The 20,017-nt window shown below is 49.9% G+C and overlaps 1 protein-coding gene and 1 long non-coding RNA gene across 6 annotated transcripts in view; both read right to left on the reverse strand.

Annotated features, from left to right (window-relative positions):
• The window catches only part of LOC118383549 (trichohyalin), a 43,638-nt gene extending 36,184 nt beyond the window's left edge, over positions 1-7,454 (reverse strand). Inside the window, exons 1-7 of the mRNA XM_052502087.1 lie at positions 7,124-7,454; positions 6,901-7,025; positions 6,533-6,821; positions 5,956-6,165; positions 2,949-3,113; positions 2,591-2,746; positions 2,270-2,341 (exon numbers count right to left, since the gene is read on the reverse strand). Coding sequence (XP_052358047.1) covers positions 2,270-2,341; positions 2,591-2,746; positions 2,949-3,048 — 328 coding nt within the window. The 5' untranslated portion in view covers positions 3,049-3,113; positions 5,956-6,165; positions 6,533-6,821; positions 6,901-7,025; positions 7,124-7,454. The remainder of the gene's footprint in view (positions 1-2,269; positions 2,342-2,590; positions 2,747-2,948; positions 3,114-5,955; positions 6,166-6,532; positions 6,822-6,900; positions 7,026-7,123) is intronic.
• A 2,175-nt stretch (positions 7,455-9,629) lies between these two features.
• LOC127918847 (uncharacterized) lies at positions 9,630-16,723 on the reverse strand. Of its 5 annotated transcripts, none has more exons than XR_008101014.1 (9): positions 16,573-16,723; positions 14,607-15,444; positions 13,031-14,035; positions 12,221-12,689; positions 11,724-12,088; positions 11,267-11,534; positions 10,359-11,065; positions 9,927-10,023; positions 9,630-9,792 (listed from the first exon to the last, which is right to left on the reverse strand). It is a non-coding gene; the product is annotated as an uncharacterized LOC127918847 (long non-coding RNA). The 5 variants fall into 5 exon arrangements; XR_008101011.1 differs by having other exon boundaries at positions 9,927-9,993; positions 10,061-11,065; XR_008101013.1 differs by lacking the exon at positions 9,927-10,023 and having other exon boundaries at positions 9,630-9,755; positions 10,292-11,065.
• Between the last annotated feature and the right edge of the window lie 3,294 nt (positions 16,724-20,017).

Raw genomic sequence — 20,017 nt, forward strand, 5'->3', positions numbered from 1 at the left:
GGCAGAGTCATTCAACCCACTACACTAAGGTCAGAGTCATTCAACCCACTACACTAAGGGCAGAGTCATTCAACCCACTACACTAAGGTCAGAGTCATTCAACCCACTACACTAAGGTCAGAGTCATTCAACCCACTACACTAAGGGCAGAGTCATTCAACCCACTACACTAAGGGCAGAGTCATTCAACCCAAGTGTTGGAAGTCCCACCAACGGGAGAGCCCGTCTGAATTGTGATCAGTCGCTCAATAGGAAGTCAACAGGTATCACAAGGTGTGTATCCAGTGGAGGCTGGTGAAGGGAGGACGGCCCATAATAATGGCTGGAACGAGTCAATGGAATGGTATCAGCCATATCAAAGACGTGGTCTCCATGTGGTTGATATAATTCCACTCCAGTCCCGCCATTATAATGAACCGTACTCCCCTCACCAGCCTCCACTGGATGGATCCCAAACCACCCCCTCACCCCTACCAACTTGCTCGCAGGACCCTCCGTTGACCGGTGTTGCTGATAAAACTCAGAGGGTGACTTCCAGAGAGTGGTTAGGGGTTCACTAACCATATCATGTTTGGGACACACCTATGATGCAATTAATTAATGTTACACTTTTAAATAATAAAATGAGAAATTAAAATTAACAAATCCACCCTGGCGTTTTTAAAAGACACATACATTGGCTTGCGAAAGTATTTTCACATTTTTCCTATTTTGTAGCCTATTAAAATAAAAAAAAATTAAAAATTTTAAAATTTTGTAGCCTATTAAAATTTATTTTTTGTGGGTTTGTATCATTTGATATACACTGAAAACTTGAGCGTGGATAATTATTAACCCCCCCCCCCCAAAGTCAATACATTGTAGGTACCACCTTTTGCAGCAATTACAGCTGCAAGTCTCTTGGGGTATGTCTCTATAAGCTTGGCTGGCACATCTAGACACTGGGATTTTTTGCCCATTCTTCAAGGCAAAACTGCTCCAGCTCCTTCAAGTTGGATGGGTCCTGCTGGGTCCTGCTGGTGTACGGCAATCTTTAAGTCATACCACAGATTCTCAATTGGATTGAGGTCTGGGCTTTGACAAGGCCATTCCAAGACATTTAAATGTTTCCCCTTAAACCAGTTGAGTGTTGCTTTAGCAGTATGCTTAGGGTCATTGTCCTGCTGGAGGGTGAAACGCCGTCCCAGTCTCAAATCTCTGGAAGACTGAAACAGGTTTTCCTCAATAATTTCCCTGTATTTAGCTCAATCCGACATTCCTTCAATTCTGACCAGTTTCCCAGTCCCTGTCGGTGAAAAACATCCCCACAGCATGATGCTGCCACCACCATGCTTCACTGTGGGGATGCAGTTCTCGGGGTGATGAGAGGTGTTGGGTTTGCGCCAGACATAGCGTTTTCCTTGATGGCCAAAAAAGCTACATTTTAGTTTAATCTGACCAGAGTACCTTCTTCCATATGTTTTGGGAGTCTCCCAAATGCCTTTTGGCGAACACCAAACATGTTTGCTTAATTTTTTCTTTAAGCTATTTTTTTCTTGCCACTCTTCCGTAAAGCTCAGCTCTGTGGAGTGTACAGCTTAGTGGTGCTATGGACAGATACTCCAATCTCCGCTGTGGAGCTTTGCAGCTCCTTCAGGGATATTGTTTTCAGGGTTAGGTACTGGTCTGTGGCTGTAGGCTCTGTTTGCATCAGTAGGACACAGGGTTAGGGGTTAGGGTAGGGTTAGGGTTAGGGTTAGGGGTTAGGATTAGGGGTTAGGGTTAGGTACTGGTCTGTGGCTCTAAGCTCTGTTTGTATCAGTAGGACACAGGGTTAGGGGTTAGGGTAGGGTTAGGGTTAGGGTTAGGGTTAGGGGTTAGGATTAGGGATTAGGGTTTAGGTACTGACCTGTGGCTATAGGCTCTGTTTGTATCAGTAGGACCCAGGGTTAGGGGTTAGGGGTAGGGGTTAGGATTAGGGGTTAGGAATAAGGGTTAGGTACTGACCTGTGGCTATAGACTGTGTTTGCATCAGTCGGACCCAGGGTTAGGGTTAGGGTTAGGGGTTAGGGGTTAGGGTTAGGTACTGGCCTGTGGCTCTAGGCTCTGTTTGCATCAGTAGGACCCAGGGTTAGGTTTAGGGTTAGGGTTAGGGGTTAGGGTTAGGTACTGGCCTGTAGCTCTAGGCTCTGTTTGCATCAGTAGGACCGAGGGTTTGGTACTGGCCTGTGGCTATAGACTCTGTTTGTATCAGTAGGACCCAGGGTAGCTCCCCCTCTGAGGTACTGACCTGTGGCTATAGACTGTGTCTGCATCAGTAGGACCCAGGGTAGCTCCCCCTCTGAGGTTAGGACCTGAAGAGCTGGTGACACAGTGTAGAGGGCAAAGTGAAGGTGTTGTACGTATGAGTGAGCTTACCTTGGCATTCAATCTGTTTAATTTGGAAGCAAACAAATATAACGATTTATTATGGAAATGTCTAAACATTAGCTGAGTCTGATTGGAATGTAACCCCCCCCCCCTGTATGTTTCCAATCACCACCAACCTCCTTGTCATTGGCCCGATGACCTCGGTGTCCCTGAAATAGTTCATAACCCCCACATTACATACCATGGTCTCGTGTGACCTGGTCCAGAGCAGAGGTAAGGGCGGGCTGGTCCTCAGTGGCAGACATATTATTAGGGTCCCACGGCGACATCTGTATGACCTCACCATCAGGACCCAAGATCAAGGTGCCCTGGGATCTGCCTGTCTGCTGCTGCCACTCTGAGAACACACAGAGGCTGCATCTGAAATGTCACCCTATATCACTATATCAGTAATTTGGACCAGAATATGGTGCCAATGGGCCCTGGTCAAAAGCAGTGCACTATATAGGGAATAGTGTGCCTAACTGAGCATCTAGAAGGGCCTTATCAACATACCAGACATCCACTGAACACAGAGTCCTATGATGTGGGCCGCTTACCTCTGAGCTCCAGGGGTAGGCTGCCTCTGACCATGGCCCTCCCAGGATCGGAGGGGTCCCAGGGGGCATGGACATCAGATCTGTCTTTGTAGATGGCCATGGAGCTCTGTTTGCCTGGGCCTCTGAGCCGACCAGCCAGGGGACCAGCCAGGGGGACAGCAGCCTCTGGAGGAGGAATAGTAAGTATCAGAATAGTGGAAGAAAGATGAATACCTGGTATGGTGCCACAGAGCAGAGTCCTGTGCTATGTATCTGGTACCACAGAGTCCTGTACTATATATCTGGTACCACAGAGCAGAGTCCTGTACTATGTATCTGGTACCACAGAGTCCTGTACTATGTATCTGGTACCACAGAGTCCTGTACTATATATCTGGTACCACAGAGCAGAGTCCTGTACTATGTATCTGGTACCACAGAGTCCTGTACTATGTATCTGGTACCACAGAGCAGAGTCCTGTACTATGTATCTGGTACCACAGAGTCCTGTACTATGTATCTGGTACCACAGAGCAGAGTCCTAAACTACGTATCTGGTACCACAGAGTCCTGTACTATGTATCTGGTACCACAGAGTCCTGTACTATGTATCTGGTACCACAGAGTCCTGTGCTATGTATCTGGTACCACAGAGCAGAGTCCTGTACTATGTATCTGGTACCACAGAGTCCTGTACTATGTATCTGGTACCACAGAGTCCTGTACTATATATCTGGTACCACAGAGCAGAGTCCTGTACTATGTATCTGGTACCACAGAGTCCTGTGCTATGTATCTGGTACCACAGAGTCCTGTACTGGTACCACAGATATATCTGGTACCACAGAGCAGAGTCCTGTACTATGTATCTGGTACCACAGAGTCCTGTACTATGTATCTGGTACCACAGAGTCCTGTGCTATGTATCTGGTACCACAGAGTCCTGTGCTATGTATCTGGTACCACAGAGTCCTGTACTATGTATCTGGTACCACAGAGTCCTGTACTATGTATCTGGTACCACAGAGTCCTGTGCTATGTATCTGGTACCACAGAGTCCTGTACTATGTATCTGGTACCACAGAGCAGAGTGGTTGCCAGTCTGTTTCTGGTTGACTAACATTCCCTAGCCTGGATGCCAGTCTGTTGTTGTGTAACTAACATTCCCTAGCCTGGATGCCAGTCTGTTGTTGTGTAACTTACTTTCCCTAGCCTGGATGCCAGTCTGTTTCTGCTCTCTTACCTATTTCCCAACTCCATTTAGTTTCTTAGGGAATTGTCATACTAACTCAATGCTTGGCTTGACAATGACAATAATGGAGTTGGCAAGAGCACAATCAGATCTGGGACCAGGCTATAGAAGGAGATAACAGGTCTGGGACCAGGCTATAGGAGGAGACTACAGATCTGGGACCAGGCTATAGAAGGAGACAACAGGTCTGGGACCAGGCTATAGAAGGAGATAACAGGTCTGGGACCAGGCTATAGGAGGAGACTACAGATCTGGGACCAGGCTATAGAACGAGACTACAGGTCTGGGACCAGGCTATAGAAGGAGACAACAGATCTGGGACCAGGCTATAGGAGGAGCCAACCGATCTGGGACCAGGCTATAGGAGGAGACAACAGATCTGGAACCAGGCTATAGAAGGAGACAACAGATCTGGAACCAGGCTATAGGAGGAGACAACAGATCTGGGACCAGGCTATAGGAGGAGACAACAGATCTGGGACCAGGCTATAGAAGGAGACAACAGATCTGGGACCAGGCTATAGGAGGAGACTACAGATCTGGGACCAGGCTATAGAAGGAGACAACAGATCTGGGACCAGGCTATAGAAGGAGACAACAGATATGGAACCAGGCTATAGGAGGAGACAACAGATCTGGGACCAGGCTATAGGAGGAGACTACAGATCTGGGACCAGGCTATAGAAGGAGACAACAGATCTGGGACCAGGCTATAGAAGGAGACAACAGATCTGTGACCAGGCTATAGGAGGAGACTACAGATCTGGGACCAGGCTATAGAAGGAGACAACAGATCTGGGACCAGGCTATAGGAGGAGACTACAGATCTGGGACCAGGCTATAGAAGGAGACTACAGATCTGGGACCAGGCTATAGAAGGAGACAACAGATCTGGGACCAGGCTATAGGAGGAGACTACAGATCTAGGACCAGTCTATAGGAGGAGACTACAGATCTGGGACAAGGCTATAGAAGGAGACAACAGATCTAGGACCAGGCTATAGGAGGAGACTACAGATCTGGGACCAGGCTATAGAAGGAGACAACAGATCTGGGACCAGGCTATAGGAGGAGACTACAGATCTGGGACCAGGCTATAGAAGGAGACAACAGATCTGGGACCAGGCTATAGAAGGAGACAACAGATCTAGGACCAGGCTATAGGAGGAGACTACAGATCTGGGACCAGGCTATAGAAGGAGACTACAGATCTGGGACCAGTCTATAGGAGGAGACAACAGATCTGGGACCAGGCTATAGAAGGAGACTACAGATCTGGGACCAGGCTATAGGAGGAGACTACAGATCTGGGACCAGGCTATAGGAGGAGACTACAGATCTGGGACCAGGCTATAGGAGGAGACAACAGATCTGGGACCAGGCTATAGGAGGAGACTACAGATCTGGGACCAGGCTATAGAAGGAGACAACAGATCTGGGACCAGGCTATAGAAGGAGACAACAGATCTGGGACCAGGCTATAGGAGGAGACTACAGATCTGGGACCAGGCTATAGGAGGAGACTACAGATCTGGGACCAGGCTATAGAAGGAGACTACAGATCTGGGACCAGGCTATAGGAGGAGACTACAGATCTGGGACCAGGCTATAGAAGGAGACAACAGATCTGGGACCAGGCTATAGAAGGAGACAACAGATCTGGGACCAGTATAATCCCCTCAGCCCAGTGAATACCTTCCCCAGGCTGTAGTAGAGAGAGACCTTTCTGCTCAGGCCCGGTGTGCTTAGAGCCTTTCATCTTAGTGATCAGAATACCTTCCCCAGGCTGTAGTAGGGAGAGACCGTTCTGCTCAGGCCAGGTCTGCTTAGAGCCTTTCTCAGGGAGACCCCTTCCTCCTCCTCCTCCTACTCCTCCTCCTCCTCGTCCTTCTCCTTCCCCTCTTCTAGTGCTCTCTCTTTTGTGTCCCTTCTCTCCACAGTGAGGCTCCCCTCTCTCCTCCTCTGATGGCTTGTAGTGGACATCAGCTGAGAGACACAGAAGAGACCGACAAGACAACAGGATGAATATCGTTAGTGGAAAACAAAATGTGTGTTTTAATGACTTACCTGGTTAAATAATAAGAATGTCCTAGTAGGTATTAGTCAGCATGTCAAATATTAAAATACACAGAGAAAACAAAGGGATCATGGGGGGGGGTAGCCTAGTGGTTAGAGCGTTGGACTTGTAGCCCGAAAGGTTGCAAGATCAAATCCCCGAGCTGACAAGGTACAAACCAAAAAAAGTGTTGCTCTGCCTCTGAAAAAGGGCAGTGTAACTGACTGTTACTGGGCCATCATTGAAAACAAGAATTTGTTCTAGTTAAATAAAGGTCAAACATTTGTATTTAAATACCACACGGAGCCTGAACCCCCTCCTCTTCTGTATGTCCAAGAGGTAGTAGCACTGACAGCAACAGCCTCCTGGGCCCTGGCTTCTCCAGGTGGGCCCTCTCTGGATGGGCTTGGGGCTCTAGGATGGTGTGGGCTGGATGGACAGGATAGGTCTGGGTTAACCTCTCTGGATGGGTACTCTCTGGATGGGTACTCTCTGGCTGGGTCTGGGCTGGATCCTCAGAGCTGACATACGCCTCATGTATGAGTGGCAGGAACTTCCCCCCCAGTCCACCTGGACTTCTTGGTTTCTGCCATATGACGATTTAGAGTTATTATGTTGGAAGTCTATGAAGCTCAAAGCTAGTGTCATTAGATTGCCTTACTTACCCTCCTACTACTGTCCTGGTCCAGACTGACCACTGAGCCAGACAAAAGGGGAGGGAGATGCAATCTGGAGAAGCTGGGGTCCGAGGATGTGTTGTCCTTTTTTGTGTCTGTGCTGCCTTGTTTCACTGACCGAAGAAACAAAAACATTTGACTCTGTAAAACACGTCAACACTCACAATCCTTCTTCATTCTTCACAACTGAACTGAAGGAAGGTCAACTCACGTGTCCGCCCCTGCTGGGCCCCACCCAGGTAGCCACCATAGTAGTTGACATGTGATAGCTGGCTGCTTCTCCAGGAGGAATCTACTGAGGCCGTCTTCAGAGGGCAGGGTCTCTCTCCTCCCTGTAGAGGGCAGGGTCTCTCTCCTCCCTGTAGAGGGCAGGGTCTCTCTCCTCCCTGTAGAGGGCAGGGTCTCTCTCCTCCCTGTAGAGGGCAGGGTCTCTCTCCTCCCTGTAGAGGCCAGGGTCTCTCTCCTCCCTGTAGAGGCCAGGGTCTCTCTCCTCCCTGTAGAGGCCAGGGTCTCTCTTCTCCAACCTTCTCACAGTCTTTCACACTAAATCATAATTTATTCAACTTCTATAGTGCTTTTCATAACATAAAGAAATCTCAAAGCAAACATGCAAAATATCATGAGTAGCCAAGCTATAGCTAACTACGCTGAACAACATGTTTTAACTCAACATGTAAAGTGTTGGTCCCATGTCTCATGAGCTGAAATAAAAGATGATAGAAATGTTCCAGACACGCAAACAGCTTATTTCTCTCAAACTTTGTGCACAAATTTGTTTACATCCCTGTAAGTGAGCATTTCTCCATGGCCAAGCTAATCAATCCATCTAACAGGTGTGGCATATCAAGAAGCTGATTAAACAGCGTGACCATTACACAGGTGCACCTTGTGCTGGGGACAATAAAAGGCCATGTCCAACAGACAGAGAATTGAATGTTCATTTCACGGGGCTCCACTACAGCCCCGTCCATGTTGGGCTCCTTTGTTTTGCTCACATTGAGAGAGAGGTTGTTGTCCTGGCACCACACTGCCAGGTCTCTGACATGAGTGCTACCGACATGAGTGCTATAGCCCTTCTTAGATCAGCTGATATCTCAAAGTGCTGTACAGAAACCCAGCCTAAAACCCCAAACAGCAAGCAATGCAGGTGTAGAAGCACGGTGGCTAGGAAAAACTCCCTAGAAAGGCCAAAACCTAGGAAGAAACCTAGAGAGGAACCAGGCTATGTGGGGTGGCCAGTCCTCTTCTGGCTGTGCCGGGTGGAGATTATAACAGAACATGGCCAAGATGTTCAAATGTTCATAAATGACCAGCAGGGTCCAATAATAATAATTACAGTAGTTATCGAGGGTGCAGCAAGTCAGCACCTCAGGAATAAATGTCAGTTGGCTTTTCATAGCCGATCCTTGACAACTCAGCGACACAATGGTTGGGATTAACTGAGCTGAGCTTGGGTCATTGATAAGTCATTGTCTCAACGCAGCCTTATAATGCTGTGAAAGGACCCAGGAACCCAAAGGATTTGGGTGGATCCCATCTTTTATAGAACGAGCTTTGCTTCCAGAAGTTATCAGAATTGTCAGTAGTAAATGTTCCACCCACAGAGCTGAAATAGTCTGATAGCCAGTTATGGAGGGCTGAAAGTCAGCTGAACCATTCAATGCCACCATTTAGGGAGGGCAGAGGACAGATATTATGGGGCGTTTTTTGGTGTCAATCAGTTCTTTTAAAATCCATCTTCAGCTGTTCTGAGCTGCCCTTCATTATGTATTTGAGATCCCACATGAACTACGATAGACTCAATTTCCTGATATTGGTTTATAATGTTTGGGAGCATCTTATTGATGTCCTGTACTCGTGCTCCTGGATAAGCACAACGTTTTTGCTCCAGGGACTGAGACATTTCTCACCATTGAACTGAACAATACAATGGCCGGAGAAGGGAATTGATAAATCCGGGCATTTCTACCCCTCACACAATTCGGTGAACCACGGGAAGCAGGAAAGCATGCAACATTAGGGTCTAATGCATTTATTTCAATAGACTGATTTCTTTCTATAAACTATAAACTCAGTAAAATCTTTGAAATTGTTGCATGTTGCGTTTTGTTCGATGTAAGTCAACCAATAGAGGCCAAGTGTTTGAGTGCATGCATCAATCAAAGGTCTAGAGTACGTGTCCAACTCACGGAAGGCAGTGTGTCTGCAGGCTTTCACTCCTCCCTTGTCCTTGATTGATGAAATAAGGTCACTAATTAGTAAGGAACTCACCTGGTTGTCTAGCGCTTCATTGAAAGGAAAAAACAAAAACCCGCAGACCCTCCATGGAAGGAGTTTGACAGACCTGCTCTAGAGGGTCAGAGAGATACTGTACCTGTCGTTAGACCCTCCATGGAAGGAGTTTGACAGACCTGCTCTAGAGGGTCAGAGAGATAATGTACCTGTCGTTAGACCCTCCATGGAAGGAGTTTGACAGACCTGCTCTAGAGGGTCAGAGAGATAATGTACCTGTCGTTAGACCCTCCATGGAAGGAGTTTGACAGACCTGCTCTAGAGGGTCAGAGAGATACTGTACCTGTCGTTAGACCCTCCATGGAAGGAGTTTGACAGACCTGCTCTAGAGGGTCAGAGAGATAATGTACCTGTCGTTAGACCCTCCATGGAAGGAGTTTGACAGACCTGCTCTAGAGGGTCAGAGAGATAATGTACCTGTCACCAGACCCTCCATGGAAGGAGTTTGACAGACCTGCTCTAGAGGGTCAGAGAGATACTGTACCTGTCATTTGACCCTCCATGGAAGGAGTTTGACAGACCTGCTCTAGAGGGTCAGAGAGATAATGTACCTGTCGCCAGACCCTCCATGGAAGGAGTTTGACAGACCTGCTCTAGAGGGTCAGAGAGATACTGTACCTGTCATCAGACCCTCCATGGAAGGAGTTTGACAGACCTGCTCTAGAGGGTCAGAGAGATACTGTACCTGTCGTTAGACCCTCCATGGAAGGAGTTTGACAGACCTGCTCTAGAGGGTCAGAGAGATACTGTACCTGTCGCCAGACCCTCCATGGAAGGAGTTTGACAGACCTGCTCTAGAGGGTCAGAGAGATACTGTACCTGTCACCAGACCCTCCATGGAAGGAGTTTGACAGACCTGCTCTAGAGGGTCAGAGAGATACTGTACCTGTCATCAGACCCTCCATGGAAGGAGTTTGACAGACCTGCTCTAGAGGGTCAGAGAGATAATGTACCTGTCGCCAGACCCTCCATGGAAGGAGTTTGACAGACCTGCTCTAGAGGGTCAGAGAGATACTGTACCTGTCATCAGACCCTCCATGGAAGGAGTTTGACAGACCTGCTCTAGAGGGTCAGAGAGATACTGTACCTGTCGTTAGACCCTCCATGGAAGGAGTTTGACAGACCTGCTCTAGAGGGTCAGAGAGATAATGTACCTGTCGTTAGACCCTCCATGGAAGGAGTTTGACAGACCTGCTCTAGAGGGTCAGAGAGATACTGTACCTGTCGTTAGACCCTCCATGGAAGGAGTTTGACAGACCTGCTCTAGAGGGTCAGAGAGATACTGTACCTGTCGTTAGACCCTCCATGGAAGGAGTTTGACAGACCTGCTCTAGAGGGTCAGAGAGATACTGTACCTGTCATCAGACCCTCCATGGAAGGAGTTTGACAGACCTGCTCTAGAGGGTCAGAGAGATAATGTACCTGTCGTTAGACCCTCCATGGAAGGAGTTTGACAGACCTGCTCTAGAGGGTCAGAGAGATACTGTACCTGTCGTTAGACCCTCCATGGAAGGAGTTTGACAGACCTGCTCTAGAGGGTCAGAGAGATACTGTACCTGTCGTTAGACCCTCCATGGAAGGAGTTTGACAGACCTGCTCTAGAGGGTCAGAGAGATAATGTACCTGTCGCCAGACCCTCCATGGAAGGAGTTTGACAGACCTGCTCTAGAGGGTCAGAGAGATACTGTACCTGTCGTTAGACCCTCCATGGAAGGAGTTTGACAGACCTGCTCTAGAGGGTCAGAGAGATACTGTACCTGTCGTTAGACCCTCCATGGAAGGAGTTTGACAGACCTGCTCTAGAGGGTCAGAGAGATAATGTACCTGTCGCCAGACCCTCCATGGAAGGAGTTTGACAGACCTGCTCTAGAGGGTCAGAGAGATACTGTACCTGTCGTTAGACCCTCCATGGAAGGAGTTTGACAGACCTGCTCTAGAGGGTCAGAGAGATACTGTACCTGTCGTTAGACCCTCCATGGAAGGAGTTTGACAGACCTGCTCTAGAGGGTCAGAGAGATACTGTACCTGTCGTCAGACCCTCCATGGAAGGAGTTTGACAGACCTGCTCTAGAGGGTCAGAGAGATACTGTACCTGTCGCCAGACCCTCCATGGAAGGAGTTTGACAGACCTGCTCTAGAGGGTCAGAGAGATACTGTACCTGTCGCCAGACCCTCCATGGAAGGAGTTTGACAGACCTGCTCTAGAGGGTCAGAGAGATACTGTACCTGTCGCCAGACCCTCCATGGAAGGAGTTTGACAGACCTGCTCTAGAGGGTCAGAGAGATACTGTACCTGTCATCAGACCCTCCATGGAAGGAGTTTGACAGACCTGCTCTAGAGGGTCAGAGAACTGTACCTGTCATCAGACCCTCCATGGAAGGAGTTTGACAGACTGCTCTAGAGGGTCAGAGAGATAATCATCAGACCCTCCATGGAAGGAGTTTGACAGACCTGCTCTAGAGGGTCAGAGAGATAATGTACCTGTCGTCAGACCCTCCATGGAAGGAGTTTGACAGACCTGCTCTAGAGGGTCAGAGAGATACTGTACCTGTCGTTAGACCCTCCATGGAAGGAGTTTGACAGACCTGCTCTAGAGGGTCAGAGAGATACTGTACCTGTCATCAGACCCTCCATGGAAGGAGTTTGACAGACCTGCTCTAGAGGGTCAGAGAGATACTGTACCTGTCATCAGACCCTCCATGGAAGGAGTTTGACAGACCTGCTCTAGAGGGTCAGAGAGATACTGTACCTGTCATCAGACCCTCCATGGAAGGAGTTTGACAGACCTGCTCTAGAGGGTCAGAGAGATACTGTACCTGTCGCCAGACCCTCCATGGAAGGAGTTTGACAGACCTGCTCTAGAGGGTCAGAGAGATACTGTACCTGTCGTTAGACCCTCCATGGAAGGAGTTTGACAGACCTGCTCTAGAGGGTCAGAGAGATACTGTACCTGTCGTTAGACCCTCCATGGAAGGAGTTTGACAGACCTGCTCTAGAGGGTCAGAGATACTGTACCTGTCGCCAGACCCTCCATGGAAGGAGTTTGACAGACCTGCTCTAGAGGGTCAGAGAGATACTGTACCTGTCATCAGACCCTCCATGGAAGGAGTTTGACAGACCTGCTCTAGAGGGTCAGAGAGATACTGTACCTGTCATCAGACCCTCCATGGAAGGAGTTTGACAGACCTGCTCTAGAGGGTCAGAGAGATACTGTACCTGTCGCCAGACCCTCCATGGAAGGAGTTTGACAGACCTGCTCTAGAGGGTCAGAGAGATACTGTACCTGTCGCCAGACCCTCCATGGAAGGAGTTTGACAGACCTGCTCTAGAGGGTCAGAGAGATACTGTACCTGTCGCCAGACCCTCCATGGAAGGAGTTTGACAGACCTGCTCTAGAGGGTCAGAGAGATACTGTACCTGTCGCCAGACCCTCCATGGAAGGAGTTTGACAGACCTGCTCTAGAGGGTCAGAGAGATACTGTACCTGTCGTCAGACCCTCCATGGAAGGAGTTTGACAGACCTGCTCTAGAGGGTCAGAGAGATACTGTACCTGTCGTTAGACCCTCCATGGAAGGAGTTTGACAGACCTGCTCTAGAGGGTCAGAGAGATACTGTACCTGTCTAGAGGGTCAGACCCTCCATGGAAGGAGTTTGACAGACCTGCTCTAGAGGGTCAGAGAGATACTGTACCTGTCGTTAGACCCTCCATGGAAGGAGTTTGACAGACCTGCTCTAGAGGGTCAGAGAGATACTGTACCTGTCATCAGACCCTCCATGGAAGGAGTTTGACAGACCTGCTCTAGAGGGTCAGAGAGATAATGTACCTGTCGTTAGACCCTCCATGGAAGGAGTTTGACAGACCTGCTCTAGAGGGTCAGAGAGATACTGTACCTGTCGCCAGACCCTCCATGGAAGGAGTTTGACAGACCTGCTCTAGAGGGTCAGAGAGATACTGTACCTGTCGTTAGACCCTCCATGGAAGGAGTTTGACAGACCTGCTCTAGAGGGTCAGAGAGATACTGTACCTGTCGTTAGACCCTCCATGGAAGGAGTTTGACAGACCTGCTCTAGAGGGTCAGAGAGATACTGTACCTGTCATCAGACCCTCCATGGAAGGAGTTTGACAGACCTGCTCTAGAGGGTCAGAGAGATACTGTACCTGTCGCCAGACCCTCCATGGAAGGAGTTTGACAGACCTGCTCTAGAGGGTCAGAGAGATACTGTACCTGTCATCAGACCCTCCATGGAAGGAGTTTGACAGACCTGCTCTAGAGGGTCAGAGAGATACTGTACCTGTCGTTAGACCCTCCATGGAAGGAGTTTGACAGACCTGCTCTAGAGGGTCAGAGAGATACTGTACCTGTCATCAGACCCTCCATGGAAGGAGTTTGACAGACCTGCTCTAGAGGGTCAGAGAGATACTGTACCTGTCGTTAGACCCTCCATGGAAGGAGTTTGACAGACCTGCTCTAGAGGGTCAGAGAGATACTGTACCTGTCATCAGACCCTCCATGGAAGGAGTTTGACAGACCTGCTCTAGAGGGTCAGAGAGATACTGTACCTGTCGTTAGACCCTCCATGGAAGGAGTTTGACAGACCTGCTCTAGAGGGTCAGAGAGATACTGTACCTGTCGTTAGACCCTCCATGGAAGGAGTTTGACAGACCTGCTCTAGAGGGTCAGAGAGATACTGTACCTGTCGTTAGACCCTCCATGGAAGGAGTTTGACAGACCTGCTCTAGAGGGTCAGAGAGATACTGTACCTGTCATCAGACCCTCCATGGAAGGAGTTTGACAGACCTGCTCTAGAGGGTCAGAGAGATACTGTACCTGTCATCAGACCCTCCATGGAAGGAGTTTGACAGACCTGCTCTAGAGGGTCAGAGAGATACTGTACCTGTCGTTAGACCCTCCATGGAAGGAGTTCTGCTCTAGAGGGTTAGAGAGATACTGTACCTGTCATCAGACCCTCCATGGAAGGAGTTCTGCTCTAGAGGGTCAGAGAGATACTGTACCTGTCATCAGACCCTCCATGGAAGGAGTTCTGCTCTAGAGGGTCAGAGAGATACTGTACCTGTCATCAGACCCTCCATGGAAGGAGTTCTGCTCTAGAGGGTCAGAGAGATACTGTACCTGTCATCAGACCCTCCATGGAAGGAGTTTGACAGACCTGCTCTAGAGGGTCAGAGAGATACTGTACCTGTCATCAGACCCTCCATGGAAGGAGTTTGACAGACCTGCTCTAGAGGGTCAGAGAGATACTGTACCTGTCGTTAGACCCTCCATGGAAGGAGTTTGACAGACCTGCTCTAGAGGGTCAGAGAGATACTGTACCTGTCGTTAGACCCTCCATGGAAGGAGTTTGACAGACCTGCTCTAGAGGGTCAGAGAGATAATGTACCTGTCATCAGACCCTCCATGGAAGGAGTTCTGCTCTAGAGGGTCAGAGAGATACTGTACCTGTCATCAGACCCTCCATGGAAGGAGTTTGACAGACCTGCTCTAGAGGGTCAGAGAGATACTGTACCTGTCATCAGACCCTCCATGGAAGGAGTTCTGCTCTAGAGGGTCAGAGAGATACTGTACCTGTCATCAGACCCTCCATGGAAGGAGTTTGACAGACCTGCTCTAGAGGGTCAGAGAGATACTGTACCTGTCGTTAGACCCTCCATGGAAGGAGTTTGACAGACCTGCTCTAGAGGGTCAGAGAGATAATGTACCTGTCGTTAGACCCTCCATGGAAGGAGTTTGACAGACCTGCTCTAGAGGGTCAGAGAGATAATGTACCTGTCGTTAGACCCTCCATGGAAGGAGTTTGACAGACCTGCTCTAGAGGGTCAGAGAGATACTGTACCTGTCGTTAGACCCTCCATGGAAGGAGTTTGACAGACCTGCTCTAGAGGGTCAGAGAGATAATGTACCTGTCGCCAGACCCTCCATGGAAGGAGTTTGACAGACCTGCTCTAGAGGGTCAGAGAGATAATGTACCTGTCGCCAGACCCTCCATGGAAGGAGTTTGACAGACCTGCTCTAGAGGGTCAGAGAGATAATGTACCTGTCGCCAGACCCTCCATGGAAGGAGTTTGACAGACCTGCTCTAGAGGGTCAGAGAGATAATGTACCTGTCGTTAGACCCTCCATGGAAGGAGTTTGACAGACCTGCTCTAGAGGGTCAGAGAGATACTGTACCTGTCATCAGGGTATGTAAACGTAGGCCTCCCAACCTCCTGATGTGCAGCCTGGAATATACAAAAAAGATTATCAGTTATGTTGAAACTGTTGAGATTAGTCCAGGGGGTGTAATAGTACATCAAGCTGCCTGACACTACAGAAAGAGGAGATAGACCCCTGTCCTATGGGTCGTTCTGGTCCACACTACAGAAAGAGGAGATAGACCCCTGTCCTATGGGTCGTTCTGGTCCACACTACAGAAACAGGAGATAGACCCCTGTCCTATGGGTCGTTCTGGTCCACACTACAGAAACAGGAGATAGACCCCTGTCCTATGGGTCGTTCTGACTATCTCACACTACAGAAACAGGAGGTAGACTCCTGTCCTATGGGTCGTTCTGACTGTCTCACACTACAGAAAGAGGAGATAGACCCCTGTCCTATGGGTCGTTCTGGTCCACACTACAGAAACAGGAGATAGACCCCTGTCCTATGGGTCGTTCTGACTATCTCACACTACAGAAACAGGAGATAGACTCCTGTCCTATGGGTCGTTCTGACTGTCTCACACTACAGAAAGAGGAGATAGACCCCTGTCCTATGGGTCGTTCTGGTCCACACTACAGAAACAGGAGATAGACCCCTGTCCTATGGGTCGTTCTGGTCCACACTACAGAAAGAGGAGATAGACCCCTGTCCTATGGGTCGTTCTGGTCCACACTACAGAAACAGGAGATAGACTCCTGTCCTATGGGCCGTTCTGGTCCACACTACAGAAACAGGAGATAGACTCCTGTCCTATGGGTCGTTCTGGTCCACACTACAGAAACAGGAGATAGACTCCTGTCCTATGGGCCGTTCTGGTCCACACTACAGAAAGAGGAGATAGACTCCTGTCCTATGGGCCGTTCTGGTCCACACTACAGAAACAGGAGATAGACTCCTGTCCTATGGGCCGTTCTGGTCCACACTACAGAAACAGGATATAGACTCCTGTCCTATGGGCCGTTCTGGTCCACACTACAGAAACAGGATATAGACTCCTGTCCTATGGGCCGTTCTGGTCCACACTACAGAAACAGGAGATAGACTCCTGTCCTATGGGCCGTTCTGGCTCGGGCATGGCTTACTTATAGTGAAACCAAAAGCGTATGACAAAATGGTATTTTGAAAAGTCTATTAGTTTCTGTTATCACCTGTCCGTGAAGTGGATCTCCAGGGAGGTGTCTTGTACTCTCTACCCGCCAAAGAGGCTCTGTCTCTGGGATGGGACTCCTCTGAACCCTGGGTGTCTCAACCATGACCTCAAACTTCACTCCCCTCAGTAGCCTAGCCTCCCGCTCCTCCGAACCTTTTAGAAAACAACAATAATAACAAGAACAACAAACAAACAACTAGATAATTTAAATGTTGTTGTTCTTCATTGATGACATTACATGACATAATGAATGAACGCTACCACTGATAGATAACAATTCAAATAGAAGAGCCTTGCTCCACACCACTCTGGCATGCTGTGTACACAAACTGTGTCTCCTGTGGTTTAAACAACAAACGGCTCAAAAGAAGGTCATGAGCATGGCGCATGGCCAAGGGTTGTGGGTTCAATTCCCGGAGGCACCCATATGGGGGTTGTAGAGTCACCCATATGGGGGTTGTGGAGTCACCCATATGGGGGTTGAGGAGTCACCCATATGGGGGTTATGGAGTCACCGATATGGGGGTTGATGAGTCACCCATATGGGGGTTGTGGAATCACCCATATGGGGGTTGAGGAGTCACCCATATGGGGGTTGATGAGTCACCCATATGGGGGTTGAGGAGTCACCCATATGGGGTTGTGGAGTCACCCATATGGGGTTGTGGAGTCACCCATATGGGGGTTGTGTAATCACCCATATGGGGGTTGTGGAGTCACCCATATGGGGTTGTGGAGTCACCCATATGGGGGTTGTGGAGTCACCCATATGGGGGTTGTGGAGTCACCCATATGGGGGTTGTGGAGTCACCCATATGGGGTTGGGGTCCCCCATATGGGGTTGTGGAGTCACCCATATGGGGGTTGTGGAGTCACCCATATGGGGGTTGTGGAGTCACCCATATGGGGGGTTGTGGAGTCACCCATATGGGGGTTGTGTAATCACCCATGGGGGGGTTGGGATCACCCATATGGGGGTTGTGGAATCACCCATATGGGGGTTGTGGAGTCACCCATATGGGGTTGTGGAGTCACCCATATGGGGGTTGTGGAGTCACCCATATGGGGGTTGTGAAGTCACCCATATGGGGGTTGTGGAGTCACCCATATGGGGGTTGTGGAGTCACCCATATGGGGGTTGTGGAGTCACCCATATGGGGGTTGAGGAGTCACCCATATGGGGGTTGTGGAGTCACCCATATGGGGGTTGTGGAGTCACCCATATGGGGGTTGTGGAGTCACCCATATGGGGGTTGTGGAATCACCCATATGGGGGTTGTGGAGTCACCCATATGGGGGTTGTGGAGTCACCCATATGGGGGTTGTGGAGTCACCCATATGGGGTTGTGGAGTCACCCATATGGGGGTTGTGGAGTCACCCATGTGGGGGTTGTGGAATCACCCATATGGGGGTTGTGGAGTCACCCATATGGGGGTTGTGGAGTCACCCATATGGGGGTTGTGGAATCACCCATATGGGGGTTGTGGAGTCACCCATATGGGGGTTGTGGAGTCACCCATATGGGGTTGTGGAGTCACCCATATGGGGGTTGTGGAGTCACCCATATGGGGGTTGTGGAGTCACCCATCACCCATATGGGGGTTGTGGAAGTCACCCATATGGGGGTTGTGGAGTCACCCATATGGGGGTTGTGGAATCACCCATATGGGGGTTGGAATCACCCATATGGGGTTGTGGAATCACCCATATGGGGGTTGTGGAATCACCCATATGGGGGTTGTGGAGTCACCCATATGGGGGTTGTGGAGTCACCCATATGGGGGTTGTGGAATCACCCATATGGGATCACCCATATGGGGGTTGTGGAATCACCCATATGGGGGTTGGAGTCACCCATATGGGGGTTGTGGAGTCACCCATATGGGGGTTGTGGAGTCACCCATATGGGGGTTGTGGAAGTCACCCATATGGGGGTTGTGGAGTCACCCATATGGGGGTTGTGGAGTCACCCATATGGGGGTTGTGGAGTCACCCATATGGGGGTTGTGGAATCACCCATATGGGGGTTGTGGAGTCACCCATATGGGGGTTGTGGAATCACCCATATGGGGGTTGTGGAGTCACCCATATGGGGGTTGTGGAGTCACCCATATGGGGGTTGTGGAGTCACCCATATGGGGGTTGTGGAGTCACCCATATGGGGGTTGTGGAGTCACCCATATGGGGGTTGTGGAATCACCCATATGGGGGTTGTGGAATCACCCATATGGGGGTTGGAGTGGGGGTTGTGGTCACCCATATGGGGGTTGTGGAATCACCCATATGGGGGTTGTGGAGTCACCCATATGGGGTTGTGGAGTCACCCATATGGGGGTTGTGGAGTCACCCATATGGGGGTTGTGGAGTCACCCATATGGGGGTTGTGGAATCACCCATATGGGGGTTGTGGAGTCACCCATATGGGGGTTGTGGAGTCACCCATATGGGGGTTGTGGAGTCACCCATATGGGGGTTGTGGAGTCACCCATATGGGGTTGTGGAATCACCCATATGGGGGTTGTGGATCACCCATATGGGGGTTGTGGAGTCACCCATATGGGGGTTGTGGAGTCACCCATATGGGGTTGTGGAGTCACCCATATGGGGGTTGTGGAATCACCCACATGGGGGTTGTGGAGTCACCCATATGGGGTTGTGGAGTCACCCATATGGGGTTGTGGAATCACCCATATGGGGGTTGTGGAGTCACCCATATGGGGGTTGTGGAGTCACCCATATGGGGGTTGTGGAGTCACCCATATGGGGGTTGGGGTCACCCATATAAGTGGAATCACCCATATGGGGGTTGTGGAATCACCCATATGGGGGTTGTGGAATCACCCATATGGGGGGGTTGTGGAGTCACCCATATGGGGGTTGTGGAAGTCACCCATATGGGGGTTGTGGAATCACCCATATGGGGGTTGTGGAGTCACCCATATGGGGGTTGTGGAATCACCCATATGGGGGTTGTGGAATCACCCATATGGGGGGGGAGTCACCCATATGGGGGTTGTGGAGTCACCCATATGGGGGTTGTGGAGTCACCCATATGGGGGTTGTGGAGTCACCCATATGGGGGTTGTGGAGTCACCCATATGGGGGTTGTGGAATCACCCATTGGGGGGTTGTGGAGTCACCCATATGGGGGTTGTGGAGTATGGGGGTTGTGGAATCACCCATATGGGGGTTGTGGAATCACCCATATGGGGGTTGTGGAATCACCCATATGGGGGTTGTGGAGTCACCCATATGGGGGTTGTGGAGTCACCCATATGGGGGTTGTGGAGTCACCCATATGGGGGTTGTGGAGTCACCCATATCGGGGTTGTGTAATCACCCATATGGGGGTTGTGAAGTCACCCATATGGGGGTTGTGGAATCACCCATATGGGGGTTGTGGAATCACCCATATGGGGGTTGTGGAATCACCCATATGGGG

Source organism: Oncorhynchus keta, unplaced genomic scaffold (assembly GCF_023373465.1).
Source record: "Oncorhynchus keta strain PuntledgeMale-10-30-2019 unplaced genomic scaffold, Oket_V2 Un_contig_1509_pilon_pilon, whole genome shotgun sequence".
In the NCBI taxonomy this organism is placed as follows: Eukaryota; Metazoa; Chordata; class Actinopteri; order Salmoniformes; family Salmonidae; genus Oncorhynchus; species Oncorhynchus keta.